The sequence below is a fragment of the Coturnix japonica genome, chromosome 1, assembly GCF_001577835.2.
Source record: "Coturnix japonica isolate 7356 chromosome 1, Coturnix japonica 2.1, whole genome shotgun sequence".
NCBI classification, from domain to species: Eukaryota; Metazoa; Chordata; class Aves; order Galliformes; family Phasianidae; genus Coturnix; species Coturnix japonica.
In genome coordinates, this window is record NC_029516.1 from 13,739,865 (window position 1) to 13,754,921 (window position 15,057).

A 15,057-nucleotide genomic window follows, 5' to 3' on the forward strand; every position below is an offset into this window, starting at 1 on the left:
CCCAACCCTCTGTTTTGCAGGTGACACACCACCCACTTGCTCTCCGCCAAGCTCCTGTGCTGCCTCTGGCTTGTGGTCCCAGTATTGTGCAGGCAATTAGGCATTTCTTCACCCGCCTTCCCTCATTTTTTGTTATTACTATTTATTGTTTTTATTGAGATAATTCTTAAGGAGGCCAATTAGGAAATGGGATTTCATCTTTAAAAAATAAGGTAAAACAAGCACAAGCCCAAGGAACTCACAACTTGGGGCTTAGACACACTGTGTCTTGGGAGTGCATAAAGGAGGAGGTCTGTGAGAGCAACTCAGAAGGCCAGGGCGATGCTAAATATGCCCACTGAGCTCCCTCTGCTAGTAGCCATCAGCAGGCTCTGCAGGAAAATGGAAACATTCCTGACCTCATTGGAACTAATTTCATCAGAGCATTTTCCCAGAGGTGGAGAACTTCAAATTGATTTAATCTGGAATGTGCCAGCGTTTTGATGCTTGCTATTTAAACACGTGAGCTATTTTTTTCCATCTTATCTAGAGCAGACTGGCACAGCTGTTGACAGGAGGCCTCCTTGCCACCACAGATACTGTGTGTGTGGGACCTTTTGGTACCTTCTGCAAGTGCAGTCTGAACCCCAACCTGACAGCGTGGTGATGATGGGGGAAGGGTGAAGGGCAGAGGAAAGATGAGGATACTGTTGGGAGGGACATTATGAAAAGCCCATCATGTTGGGTAACTGTATCCTAAAGGCAAGATTGGTATTGTGCAACTCTGACACATTCAAGTCTGAACAGCTGGCTCTGGTGAGAGGCAGCAGAAATGAATTTCCCGTGCAGCTTTTGTATTAATAATTCATCTCATTAAGGTGTGGTCTAACAACACAAGCACAGGCCCCTGAATCAGCCCTGATACTGGTTCTGACAACCATTTCTTCTATGGATATCTCCAGTTCTCCTTTTCTTCTTGCCTCAGTTTCCCTGTGCAAGGAATGAGAAGAATTCTACTTGCTTTGGCTCAAACCTGTAAGACAGTTGGCCTAATATGCTGTTCCTCAGAGATTTTTTTAGACTTTCCCATTAGCACAGAGAAAGCACAACACCGTCATCTTGATCTAGCAGAGTTTGGGCTTCTGTCAAGACATCAGTGAGTCAGGCCCAAGTATCAGGCTTAGAAACACAAATTTCTGACCCATGGTACAGAGTCCTCTGCAGGGACTGGTAACACACTGGAAGGTGTTTAATAGCCCAGAGCCACAGTGAGACCTCATCCTTCTCAGACTTGGGTTATAACCCTCCTAATACTGTGCCAGATTTGAATAGTGCTATCATAAATCATTAAAATGAATTACATTATTATATACACAAATGTCTGATCTATTTTTTTCTCTCCTCCATCATTTACATCCTTTCTGTGTTACCTGAAAGAACTTCCAATCGACAGGGTGAATTTACAGGATTTTGCTGCCAAAAGCTGATTCCAACCTTCAGTTAACAAACAAATCCTTTAAACACTGTGACATTGAAGGCAAATTCACCCTAGACAAACCCATGTTGGTGAGCCATGTATCTGTTATGATCCCTCCTGAGGAGGATTTTCTCAGAGATGTATTTCAGCCTTCTTCAGTTTTTATCTAGTCTAGCAGTGGTGATACATGTGTGCTACACAGCTACATGCAATGTATACATTTATATCAAAATATTTACCTTGGTATAAGCATCTTAGTGTAGACTACAGTTGCACTAGTGCAAGCTACCTCAATATTGAGGTCCTGGAGAAAGAAAAACAAGTGTGTATCAGCACATCTTTGTTACACAGGACAAACACAGTGAGCTGCAAAGAGAATGACTGTTTTGTTACAGTTTTGTACTGTTTTGTTAGCAGTGGTATGGTGATACAGTGCAGTTTTTGTGCACAGAAAGCACTGAATCATGAAGAAATTCTTCTTCATTGAACACAACTGTACAGCTGGCAAGTCTGTTCCCACTGAATCTCCTTCTCAGCCTGATATGCTCCCTTAGCCATGTTTCTTTTCATCATATTTTCTCTTTTTCCATTCATTTAGTTTCTGGAAGGTAGATAGGAAAGGTCCATCTCCTTTTTTCCTGCTCTGGAGGTTCCTAGTGCTTCCTGAGCTCCAGGAACAACCCTGCAGAGCCATCACTTGGCTTTGACTCCAGAGATCCCTCTTCCTTCTCCACCCCATCCCTTCTGTTTTCTCTACCACCCTCTATCCAGAGTTGTCTATGCTAAACCAGCTTGTTTCCTTTCCTTATCTGCTGCTTCTCTGATTATGCAAACATGATCTTGCACTCCCTCCTTCCTTCTCAACTCTGAATGTACCTTCCCCCATCCCATCGTGAGCCAAGAAACATTTTTCTTCAGCAGTTTGTTTTCAGCAGTTACTGGAACCAAAGGCCCACATGGTACCTTCCCGCTTATCACTTCAGAGTGGCTTCTTTCCTCTGTGCTTTACCAAAAAATCTCTGTGAGTGATGAGAAGGAAACAGAAAACATTTGAGATGTCTTTGATAAGATTAAATACTTTTAAAGACCTGCACTTTGAAATAAGGAAGACAGTGAAGAAGAACCTACTTCAAGGAAATCCATCAAAATCAAGTTGCAACAGTTTCTAGAAGTTCATTTTAGCATGGGGAGAAGATCTTTGAAGAGCTGGCTGTGGAAAAGCTTCAGTTTCATGAAACCCTGAGGCATCGCATGGGAAATGCAAACAGAGGTTTGACTTTGCCAAGAATTAACCTGGAAGCGCTGTATTCTTCAATGTTAAAGAGCTTAATGTTCATTAAAATAGAGTGATTACTGCTAGAGAGTGAATATTGCTGACTTGATTTCAATCAGCAACACCTGTTGAAACCCAGTTTCATGAGAGTCCAGTCAGCCCTCCTGTATCAGATCATGATGGAATAACCTCTAATTGTTGGGTCATAGGGTTTGTAGGATTATGACAGACTTGGGCAAGGAAAAACCTACAGAGAAAATCTATGATCACTTACATGAGGAATAAAATATCTTCATTTATTAATTTTTTCCCCCCCACTATCATATGAATGTGGAAAAAAAAAAAACAACTCATTAAAATGCATATTTTCTGTAGGGTTTGCATATACATTTAAGCTCCACAGTATGTGCTTCCAAAATTATGGAACACATTGTGGGTGGTGAGCAGTTAGTTTATTTATCATACAAGTTCAAGAAGAGAATATTCATCAACAAGATGACATCCTAGCCATTTCCACTGCTTAGGAGTAAAAGCATCAGAAGACACGACAGCTATATAATGAATGTGAGGCTGTTATCTGATACAGTTTTCATAGAATCATAGAATGTCCTGGGTTGAAAAGGACCACAATGACCATCTGGTTTCAACCCCCCTGCTATGTGCAGGGCCACCAACCACCAGACCAGGCTGCCTAGAGCCACATCCAGCCTGGCCTTGAATGCCTCCAGGGATGGGGCATCCACAGCCTCCTTGGGTAACATGTTCCAGTGCGTCACCACCCTCTGTGTGAAAAGCTTCCTTCTAATATCTAACCTGAACCTCCCATCTCAGTTTAAGACCATTCCCCCTTGTCCTATCACTATCCACCCTTGTGAACAGCTATTCCCCTCCTGTTTATACACTCCAAGCACTGGAAGGCCACAATGAGGTTTCCCCAGAGCCTTCACTTCTCCAAGCTGAACAATCCCAGTTCCCTCAACATTTCCTCATAGGAGAGGTGCTCCAGCCCTCTGATCATCTTAGTGGCCCTCCTCTGGATGTGCTCCAAGAGCTCCATGTCCTTCCTGTGCTGGGGGCTCCAGACCTGTACACAGTACTGCAGATGGGGCCTCACAAGAGCTGAGTAGAGAAGGACAATCACCTCCCTCTCCCTGCTGGCCACCCCTTTTCTAATACAGCCCAGAACACAGTTGGCCTTCTGGGCTGCAAGCGCACACTGCTGGCTCATGCCCAGCTTCTCATCCACTAGGACCCCTTGTCCTTTCTTTTTGTACAATTAAATCTTAAATAAAAACAAAACAATATCGAAGTATTATGAAATAGATCCTTGTGGTTGTGAAACGTCAGGACAAACTTCTCTAACACATTCTAGTACTTCCACTGATGGAATCTCTTCTCAGAACTAAATGGTACTTTCAGTAGGTGAAAGAAGATACTGTTAACCCCCTTAGCATGGCCCTAACTAAACTCCTAAACATTTACTTGAACTGGCTTAGTGAGCACTAGAAAACTGTCACAGCTGGAATACTTAAAGTGAAGGCTCTACTATTTCAAGTGGATTTATGGTACTCTAATTAGGTTGTTTCAGAGTTAACTGGTACAGTGTTGACGTGGCCTAGACAAGTAATCCACAAACATGACATAGTTCAAGACAGACCTTGGACATGTAGGTGGGATCTGTTTGGCATCAGGGTGGCTGATTGCACTGCAGTCTATTGAGCTGCTCTTTGAGGTCATGTACAGCTCACAATTTAGGCTCTATAGTTCTGATGCTTGCTTGAGGAACAACATGAGGAGACTCAGCATCTGGGCAGTGTGTGTGTGTATGTGTGTGTGTGTGTGTCAGTCATAGCCCTTGCCCTCCCAAATGCAGCTCTTTCTTTGGTTGCCCCAGTGAATGGCACGTGGCACTGAGTCATGTGGCAGCAGAATGGAGGGGGTGAAAGTGCACCAGCTGTGCCACAGTGCTGCTGCCAAGAGGGCCGGCCCTCACTGTCCTCTGAGCAGGGATCACAAACAGAAACTCTCCTGCTACTCCCTGGCACTGCAGTTTGTGCCCTTTATGGGAACAGCTGATCTGGAGGTGAACAGATGCACGGGGCCCATTGTGGGCATGGCAAGGAGAACCAGGAAACGGGACTTCCACAGCTCTTCCTTTTGCTTTGAGATTTTACAGGTCTGTAAGCGTTATGATACAGCTTTATTAAAGATAAACAAGACACTGCTTACTGTATAAGCATGTATACAGTATACTTACGGCTGTATACTTACACAGTGAAAGAATGGGACTGATTGTGCCTTATTTATTGAGGTCAGTCCTTCAGTGAGGTAAATCAGGTGCTGGAGAGCAGAGGGCAGACACACAATTTAGAAGTGTTTTACCACCCAAACTAGCTCCTACAGCCACCTGCATCACTTTCCCTTTAATCGCTATGTGGACAACAAATCCTCGTCATGAGGTTAAATCCTTTATCACAGAATCACAGAATTATCAAGGTTGGAAAAGACCTAGAAGATCGTCTAGTCCAACCATTACCAATACTTCCCATCCCAGTTAAATCATATTCATCAACACAACATCCAAATGCATGTGGTTTATGGTCCGTTTGAGGTCACTGACCCACCCGTAGTAACACTAAGCTTAGGAGGAGCTCTGCCAGACTCAGCTTAGTACATTCGTTTCCAATGCAGAACACAGAGGAAGGGATGCGGTCAGGCTGAGATAAGCGACCAGAGCCACGTGTGCTCAGGGCGAGGCTTCACCGTGCCGGGGCCTACCCGGCAGGAGATGCAGGAGATGCTGCCCTATTGCAAATGTGACTTTAATGCCTTTGTTACATTAGAGCTGTGTCAGCAGAAAAGCAGCATCGGATACATTTGGATAAGAAAGTATCCACTTTACTAAAGCCGTGAGAGCCAAAGCGTGATAACCTTCGCGCTTGTCGTGTTTCCTTAAGAGTTATTTTAATCCTGATTTGTAAACGCGATGTAAATCATCGCTAAGAGCCCAACGACGCCGCTCACCGGGACGGGCCGCAGCGGCTGTGCGGCAGCTCAGCCCCACACCGGAGCGCACGGCCGGGCTCCTCCCCAGCATTCCCGGCAGGGATGCTATTGCATTAGGAACGAACGCTGCCCTCCCACCCGGCTCGCAGGGTCCCGGCAGCCCCCACCCGCACTGCCTGCTGCCTGCTGCCGGCTGGCGGCCCGGGGCGGGGCCGTGACGCATTGCGGCTGGAGCGGGCTCGGGGCTGGGGCCGAGCCCGGGGCTCGTCCCCCGGCCGTCGGACCGTAGGAACGAGTGGCGGAGCGCCGGAGCTCCCCGCCCAGGGACGGGCGGGGGCAGAGGAGCGGCGGTTCCGCCCCGAGCTCCGCGGCTCTCTCTACCTTTAGCCATTCCGGCACCTAAAATGGCTGGAGCGAGGCGCTGCGGGAGGTGAGCGGGAGCCGCGGCCGCTGCCCTCAGCTCCTCTCGCTCGGCACCATGTCGGCCGGCCAGGACGAGAGCTCGGTGCGGGTGGCCGTCAGGTAAGCGGGGAACTGCGGCTGGGGGAGCGGGGCTGCGCTCCGCGGTGCCGCGTCCGCCCGGAGCTCATTGCGGGGCCTCCGTCTGGCTTCTTTTTTCCCTTGGAAGCGGCAGAAAGGCGGACAAACGCTTCCCGGTGCCGCCTGACCCGTCTAGTCATTCTCGGCCTCTCGTTCTCGGCCGTGTCTCTGCACTCATTCCCGCTAATGACAGCCCCGGAGCCGCTCCGCGCTCCGATCCGTGCGGCCGCTGGCAGCAAACGGGAATTAGTGTAGGAGCCGTGCTGGGAACGGAGCTTCCATCGTATTATCCCATTCAAATGACGCTTTTTATATCGGAGATAAAAATCTGGTGTTCGGCAGCGAGCTCCTGGCTCTCCTCGGCTTTCTACGTGAAGATGTTACGTTTGAAGAACTTCCAGATTAGCCCACGGATGTCTTAAGTTTCAGGATGCCTTTACATAATTCAAATATAAGAGGAAACAGAGCTGCACGCATGCACACGTACAGCAGAATGCGCATGGTTGGGTTTGGGTCGTGGTACTGAATGGGGATTGTGGGGTTTTTCCCCCCTCTAATGAAGGTTCTCAGCGTTATGTGATGCTCTGATGCCACACGTGGTCACACCTTGGGCGAGCTCTGTCTCTCCGTTTGGGTTTTGCAGCCACCGCATGCGCTTGACCTTATGGGATTATTGTAGGGTGCTGCGCAGGAGGACAAAGCAAGGCAGGTTGCTGTGCTGTACAGGGCGTAGGAATAAGCCACGCTGCTGAGAGCTGCTGCTGGTGGGTGTGTTGGGGGGGAACAGCTCAATAACAGTTTTGGTAAACAGGCACCGCCCCTATGTGATAACATGGATGTAGGCTGCAGTTGTGCTGCCTGTGCACAGAGATGCTGCTGTGGGACTGGTTTTCTGCCTGAGCCTTTTTCACACGGAATCCAGGGAGGTATTATATACAACAGGCTGTGTATTTAAAGAGGAAAATATGAGATAGGTGTGATCCCCACAATGAAGCGTGTTGCAGGTTTGCAGGCTGCTCTGTCATCTGAAGAAAATATGAAATAGCCTCCAAGCCAAGAAAAATAGTGGCGTTCATTTGAAATACAAAGGGTGGTTGTTACAGGGAATAGACTAAAAGCTGCTGGTGCAAATAGGTTTGTGGTTGTGGACGTGTGATGATAAATAGGTTAGAAATAATCTATGGCAAAGGGTTGATAAAAGTGAGTGAACGTGGCTCAGCTGCGTTACAGCGATCACAGTAGCTCTTGAAAACAAATCCCCAGTGTTACAAGGCGTATTTCTGTAACATAACTGGATAACTGAGGTCCTACAGCTGGGTACAGCTTGCTAGGAATGAGCTGCAAGACCAATTGTATCAGCACAGCACTGTGCGTTATGACAACTACCGAACTCTGTTTCCTTCTTGTTTTGATTCTTCAGTTCTTTTGGGGGACTTGAGCTGAGTTCAGCGTCAGTCTGTGCTGTTATAATGATTTAGTCTGTTTTTACGTGTATGTTTTCTGATCAGGGCTTGCCCAGCAGGGGCCCTGGCTTTTAGGTTGCGACCCACATGGTAGTAACTCAACTTTGATGTTTCCAAAGCATTTTGCCCTGAGCTTTCTGAAGAGCTGCCTTAGCTTAAGCCTTAATCACAAGCTGTAGAACAGACATTACTGAAATGATTTAGCAAATTGTTTTGGTTTTTTTTTCCCCAGAACCTGGTTATTTCACCTAATCGTAGACAACACTATTCAAAAACACTTCTTTCTTTCCAACCAGCACCACCTCTAAGCTATCATTTCGTATGTTAATTGCTCCCCATTTTCTTTAGTGTAATAATGGGTTTGTGAGCAATGAGCTAAATACTGTTTAGCCAAGCATGAAAGCTGAAAAGAATTTGGCAGGTAACTAAGGTTAAATTCCCCAGTTAAGAAAAAAAGTTCTTTCTGTATAGCAGCCTCCACTGAAAGACCAGTGGACTCAAGATTTTGGTAGCAGAGTGGATCTTCAACACAGAGCTTTGTTGTGTAGTGTCTGTTTTCAGATGGAGTTGGGGAGCCCTTGTGATGGCTGTCTGATCTCCGTTTTCTTTTACACATGGAAAGCTGCTCTTTTGGTAAAGCTGAAATGACTGCCTGCCTTCTGTCCATGCCTTTGCACCAGATGAAGATTCACTTTTGCTGGGGAAGCTGTGAAATGCTGCAGGCCATCAGATGGGTAGATCTGGAATCGAGTTTACGAAGGGATGTCAGTTATGGTTTAAGTATTTTTGAGTGTCTTGCCATGTGAGTGCTGTCCACAGGCACGATGTAGTGTACAGGCTTCTTATGGGTTGGGTAGATGAGGTTCTCACTGACTGCAGTCCTCTCTAGCCACAGCATGTGTTGGTGTTGCACTTAGTTATTGTGTGAGCTCTCTGGGGCTTGGTTGGGGTCACAGGACTTGAAATGTCTCCAGCAGGAGAGGTGGCAGTGCCTGTCTTTGCTCTGTATGACTTGTTGCAGCATCCCAGGGCTTGGAGCACCTGGTCTAATGGGTGGTGTCCTTGCCTAAAGCAGAGGGTTTGGAATGAAATGATAGAGGCCCCTCCCAACCCAAACCATTCTGTGATCCTACCAAGGGTGATCTAAGCATGCAGAAAGTTGGACTTAGGTCCTTTGCCTTTTTGAACACAAGCTAAATGAGGGAACTCTTGAAGAGAGTAATAATGAATAGATGGAGCTCCTCAGAAGGCTTGCTGGAGGAACTTGCCACTGCTGAAGTGTGAAACAATGTCTGTTACTTGTATCCTGTTATAGAGAAGACAGCAAAATGATGGAAAATGGAAATAAGTGTCGGTCTTCTAGTCCTCCATAGAAGGATGGCCTTAATTCATGCTGAGTCACTGAGAGTCTGAGACATGAAGATGATAAGCTTCAGTGTTGATTGGTAATGCAGCCTTGATGCTGTGTGAAAACAGAAGGGGAAATAATAGAGTTTTGTGAAAGGATGAATTGCTCTGGAAGCTGACCAGCAGCCAAGTACAGGTTACAGCCCTGAAGCAAAGAGAAGCTGTGGGATATGGCCACCCACATTTCCCTGAGTCATCTCAGATGTGCCCTTCTTGTACCCGTCCTGGGTCTCTGCCATGCACTGTAATGCTGCTTCACCACGGTGAAATCCGACGTCTGCCAAGTATGGCAATTGTGTGCACAAAATATAAGGCATCTGTCAGGAAACTTTTTAAGTACCAGTTAAAGTAATAACTGTACCTTATGAATTAGATTTTCTATTTCTGGTTTTCCAAGAGGGGAAATATGTTGATTAATAATTAAATTTCAGCATGTTTACTTATTTAGTTACTTAGTTATTTCCCCAATAATCGAGCTGCTTGTGGCCTGAAATCAGGATTCACTGTGAACTTCTGATAAGGCAAATAGGATGTGTTCATTCCTTGGAACCTCAGCCTTCTGCTGCACAGATTTCTTCTGGGAGCAATGGGTTTGTTCCACCCCTGTTCCTGAGCTACACAGTTGGCCCTCTTCTGCACTTACTGCTCTTTTGCTAGTTTCTGTGTTTGTTTTTTTTCCTCCTCATCTACTGTTTGAGCACCTTCCCATCTTTCACATTCGTCTTCTCAACAGTTATTTCTAATAGCTTTTGCACAGAAGCTCTTGGATCCAGCTATTGTAACCAGGAAAGATGGAGCTGAGCGGAACAGGCTGCCCAGGGAGGTGGTGGAGTCTCCTTCTCTGGAGATATTCAAGATCTGCCTGGACGCCTACCTGTGTGACCTGGTGTAGGGAGCCTGCTTTGGCAGGGGGGTTGGACTCAATGATCTCTAGAGGTCCCTTCCAACCCCTACAATTCTGTGATTCTGTGGAAGGAACCTGCCTTTCTTATAGGTGTGCTTTGAAGCACTTGCTCTGTTGAAATTCATTTTCTTTCCTAGGTTGCTGTTCTGCAAGCACTTTCTGTTGTGTTTAGGTTTCCTACCATGAATAGCTCCACAAATGTCAGCTGAATATCCATGCCTGCTGTGTTATATATCACAGGCTCTGGAGGGCAGAGGTACTGGTTTCATGCTTCCCGTACAGTGCTAAGCATCTCTTGCTATTTAAATCGTTCTGTAAGTAGATAAGCAACAGAATAGATTACAGTACTATCCACTGGATCCTAAAAATGAACCAAGATTTTCTTCATTTACAGTCCATCTGTACTGATGTAAGGATGTGAAAGAGCAATATCTGAGAAAGTGAAGTATGAATGAAGTTCAGCAGCCCAGCAGGATGCAATTATGCCCCAGCGAGGGCAAGAAGTACAGTTGCTTGGCAGTATTAAATAGTGATTTTTATGGGGTCAAATGTTGGGAAATATTTCTGTTGGAGCGTCTGTTAGTGGAAGGATACCAAAGAGTTTTTGGAGAGCTCACATTGCATGTCTTTTGTAAGTTTTCATGTTACTCTTTGCACCGTGACTTAAACAAACATTCCCTTGTCCTTAGCTGAAACTTTATGCCACCCCATCCATATGTTTTGCATTTTAGCTGGGGAAAAAAAACAAAAAACAACACAGCACCATCTGCTGCTGAATTAATTCAAGTTTCATCATATCTGACTCGATCATCCGTAACTGATATTGCTTGGGGCAGGCTGGGATCTGTGATCTTGCTTTCTAGGAAATAAACTTGCCTTTCCACTGCTCGTGAGGTAACCACAAACTCATTCTTTCGTGGAGGGGAAAGAAAGCCTAGTCAGGCGTTTCCCTTCACGTTATGTATTCCTTGCCAAAAGATGAATGTGTCTTGAATTATAACAAAACAAAACCCAACCAAAAGTGGTATTGGTTTGTCTGTGCTTGCAGGTGGATTGTATTTTGAACTCGAGTAAAGCTTATAGTCTTGGGAATTTAGTTCACTTGGAAAATCTGGTTTCCATTTGGTGGCGTTTTCTTTGCTGCGCTCTTAGTAGAGAGTTAAAGGAATGTCTGTGCGACAATATAAACCCTGTGTCTGAGCTCAAGGCTTCACCTTTTCCTTTTTTCTGTGCCACTCCTGTGAGTTCTACAGCAGCTGAATGACCCTTGTGCTTGGGATGGAGGGAGCCTCGCTCCCCCCCTCTGCTTTCTCTTTTGCTCCAAGTGCTTCATAGGCCCTTGCTGAGATGGCTGCTGGAGTTCTCAGTTTTCTCTTAAGTGTGATTATTGATAGGAAATAAAGCTATTTTAGGTGCATTTTTTTTTTTAGCTGCTTGAGGAGAAGATTCTTGATTCTGTCCTATCTGGGGCTGCTGGAGCAGAGCATTTTTTTGTTACTCTAATTTAATTCCTGTGCAAAGTACTTACGAGAACTTAAAAGTATTGTTTGAACTGGAGAACAAAAAAACTTAATTAGAAATCAAACACAACCTGAACGAGTCCAGCAAGAGCAACTACATGATCCGTGCCTTTTTCTTGTGTGCTCTTTCCCTTCTTCTCTAAAATTATTTTAAATCTGTGCTCATTTTCTTTCTGTTATTACTTTCTTTTCTTGTAGTTCTCTGTGTTACTTTCCAGTTTTCCCTGGTGAAACTTGGCTGGGATAAATGTCTGCTTCATTGTGACTAAAGGCAAAAACTCAACCTTATTTTTTTTTTTTCCTCCAACAAGTTCTGTAGTTTGGTGCATTTACCATAGCAACAACATGCAAATAGAGACCAGTGGATGAGTTTTAGGGTCAGTGACTTTGATGTGTAGAGAAGGTCTCTCCAGTATATTTTTAAATGTTTAAAATGTGAACCTGCTTGCATTGCTTTTGAAAATTCATGAAGGGACAGACGTGTCTGAAACCTTTCCATCCTTGAAGTTGTTCTTATTAATTCTGAAAATAGTAACTTTTTTCAACATATTCATTTCTTGTGTGATGAAAACAAATTGTGGTTATTTTGTTTATTTTTACTTATTTTTCTTTACTTTATGACCTACAAGAACCTCTCTGTATGCTGCAGGATCTGTTCTGAAGTGCTTACTGTGGAGTGTATGCAATTGGGGTGGGTGATAGTTGTTTATGGTGCTCATCTGGTGTTGTTTACATCCATACTAAATGTCCCATGTTCAGACTCTGGCCATAAGCATTGCTGTCTACTCAGCATCAGTCACAGCATGATTTTAACAAGATTTTTAAGTGTAAGATTAGTACTGCTGGAAATGGACCAGTTAAGCTGCTGATTCAGAGCTAGCCACTAGGTTAATGTAAAATCCAGTCTATCTCCTGGATAGACTCTGGGAATCAGGAGTGAGGAGCGGGTACCATTTGGTCCTTTTTGTTGTTACTTTTAACAGATTTGATTGTATGTTTAAGGCAGATTCTATATACTTCAAGTACTCCTAGTTTCCTGAAATGCTATACAGTAGATTGAAGGATGCTGATTCTTTTTTTTCCCTTCCCCCTTCATTTATTTTCAACATAATCAGTCCTTTAAAACCATCAGTAAGACACAGTTCTCAAGGTGGATAAGAGTTAAAGTACTGCTGTAGAGTGATGGTTCTGCTACAAGAGCTGATCTAAAAGGATGTGACTGGTAGGACCGTGGAGAAAATGTTTTTCTTTCACGGATCATCTCAAAGTCTGCTGAAATCTCTTCTGCTGTAGCTTCTATTAATAATGGAAAATGTTGATCAAACAAACTTCTCTTTGACTGATCAAATCTAGGCTGGGGTCTTGAACGGAAGTCTTCCACACCATGGGTTGATGCTGTACCACTTGGTTTTTGTCTCTGTCAAGATCTTTCATTCAGTTGTATTGACCAAATAGTTCTACCAGCTGCAGCAGTTCCTCATCTTTAGTTCGTGCTTGATTCTGTCTGGAATCTCTGTGCCTCTGTCTTTACCCTTATGAGTTTAAGTGGTATGGAGGTATGTAGTGAGCCTTTCTTTTATTTCACTTTTTCTTCTTTCTAATTTCCCTGAGCTCTGCTGGTGCTTCCTATTTCGTCACCTCAAAATTGTCTTAAGTTCCTCAGGCCAAAGCTACAGCTTTAAAGCATAGTAAGCACTTACAGAGTGATATAAATAATACATAATGTAGTCTAATGAGGAAAACAGCTGCTAGTAAAATGCCTTAGTCATTACCTCCTGTGAAAAGTGTTACAATCAAAAACTTCTGTTTTGCTGAAGCACCCATATGGCTTTCTTTCCAAAACCCTTTCCCCATCCCTCCCCAGATTTAGTTATTATTTTAATGTGAAGAGAATAGAATCTAAAAAGCTAATTCAAGACACTGATCCATAGGAAATGGCTGACTGGTCCTAAGCAAACAATGCTTTTCGTTGGTTTTTGCTCTGTAGCAGTTGTCCAGGTGAGGTGTCTTTCAGTCCTTGGTCTCAGATGTGTTCCTTTTGAAGTTTAAATGTAAAGCCTTTATCTGTAGGCTCTGGCTCTGTAATGTGATGCCTTTGAATATTGTGTTTTGTTTTTGTTGGGGTTTTCCCCCTAAGTATGACCCATAAATGTTAATTTGTAGACTGGTATTACTGATATTTCCCATGCTTCCTCTTTTTCTAGTTATATCACTAGAGGACGATCTGTGCATTTAAGAAAGGTTGATTTGTTTAATGAGAAAAGGATGTGAAATACATTGAGAACCATAGAATATTTTCGTGCAGGGCTGAGGAAGAGTAAATATCAGAATGTATCTTTTTTTATACATATGAGGAAAGAGAAGGGCTAACATACTTACAGTTTGGAGTGGTGGCAGGTCAGAAAAAGGGCCACCTGTTCAATCTGCATTACCTATAGTGAGATTTACTCTTCTGTCTGATCTAATCACCCAGCCCATCACTCAGGAACAATACAGATCTGGGGTAGGAGTGAACTGCTATTGACAGGTAAGCCATTTGGCACTGAAGTACACTGATTCTTAATATATATATTATGTTTTAATACTCATAAAAGTTGATTCCTCCCTTCTGGCCCATGTGATGTTGGCTGGTCATCTGGTAAAACTGCTGTTTTGGTTCTGAATTTTGAAGCTACCTGTAGATCTGTTTCATTATAGTTGCTAGCAAAGCCTTTGGGGAACAGATGGGCTTTCATTGTTCATTAAATGTCAACGAGTAAAGCCTTGCTAGGCCCAAAATAGGAATAAACATTCTACAGTTGAGAGCCTCAGATGAAAGTGCTTTGTTCTGTGCTGCCAGGCCTGAAAGCAGGGCTGGCCCATGCCAGGCTGATTCTTCTGTTGATTTTTAACCCTTGTGCCTGTTGAACACCAAGAAGGTTTTTAGGAGGTAGAGAGGGGTCTTACATCCAATGGTGTTAGCCTACATCTTGGATGATGGTTGACTGAAAGTAAAGGGCAAGTACATTCTGTGCTGTTGTTATAGGCAAGTGATTTTGAATGATATATAAAAATTAATCATGAAATGGAAATATTGTGGCAAAAAAAAGAGAAGAAAATTAGAGAAAATGGAGTTTTTATGCAAGGCACAAAGTAATCCATACCCTGATAATGTCTTGGCTGATATCCAGTGTTCTGTTTTGGTGCAGTTCAAGAAAAATGCAGACTAATTAGAGGGAATTGAGGAGAGAAGGGTGATGACTGGGCATCTAAAAACAGGACTGGTGAGACGTGAGAAGTAAAGGTTGCTAACAGCTGTGTTTTGAAATACCTAGTGCAAATGCAAAGTAGAAGGGAATAAATTGTTCTTTATGTTCTAGCCAGGTTAACAGGCTTAACCTCCAGTAAGAAAAGAGAGGAAGGAAGTATTTATCTGTAGTTAGGATGGATGTCCTGGAGCAGTTTGCGGAGATGTGAAATCATCCATGGGAGAGACTTCTAAAAACAAA

General features: G+C 44.2%; 1 protein-coding gene across 11 annotated transcripts in view; it reads left to right on the plus strand.

Annotated features, from left to right (window-relative positions):
• Positions 1-5,985: 5,985 nt before the first annotated feature.
• Positions 5,986-15,057, plus strand: part of KIF21A (kinesin family member 21A) — a 73,723-nt gene continuing 64,651 nt past the window's right edge. For 6 of the 11 annotated variants that reach the window (XM_015851680.2, XM_015851626.2, XM_015851666.2 and 3 more), the window contains exon 1: positions 5,986-6,257. In XM_015851680.2, the coding sequence (XP_015707166.1) occupies positions 6,214-6,257 (44 nt within the window). In that variant the 5' untranslated portion in view covers positions 5,986-6,213. The remainder of the gene's footprint in view (positions 6,258-15,057) is intronic. The other 5 variants (XM_015851653.2, XM_015851662.2, XM_032442488.1 and 2 more) reach the window with 1 other exon arrangement.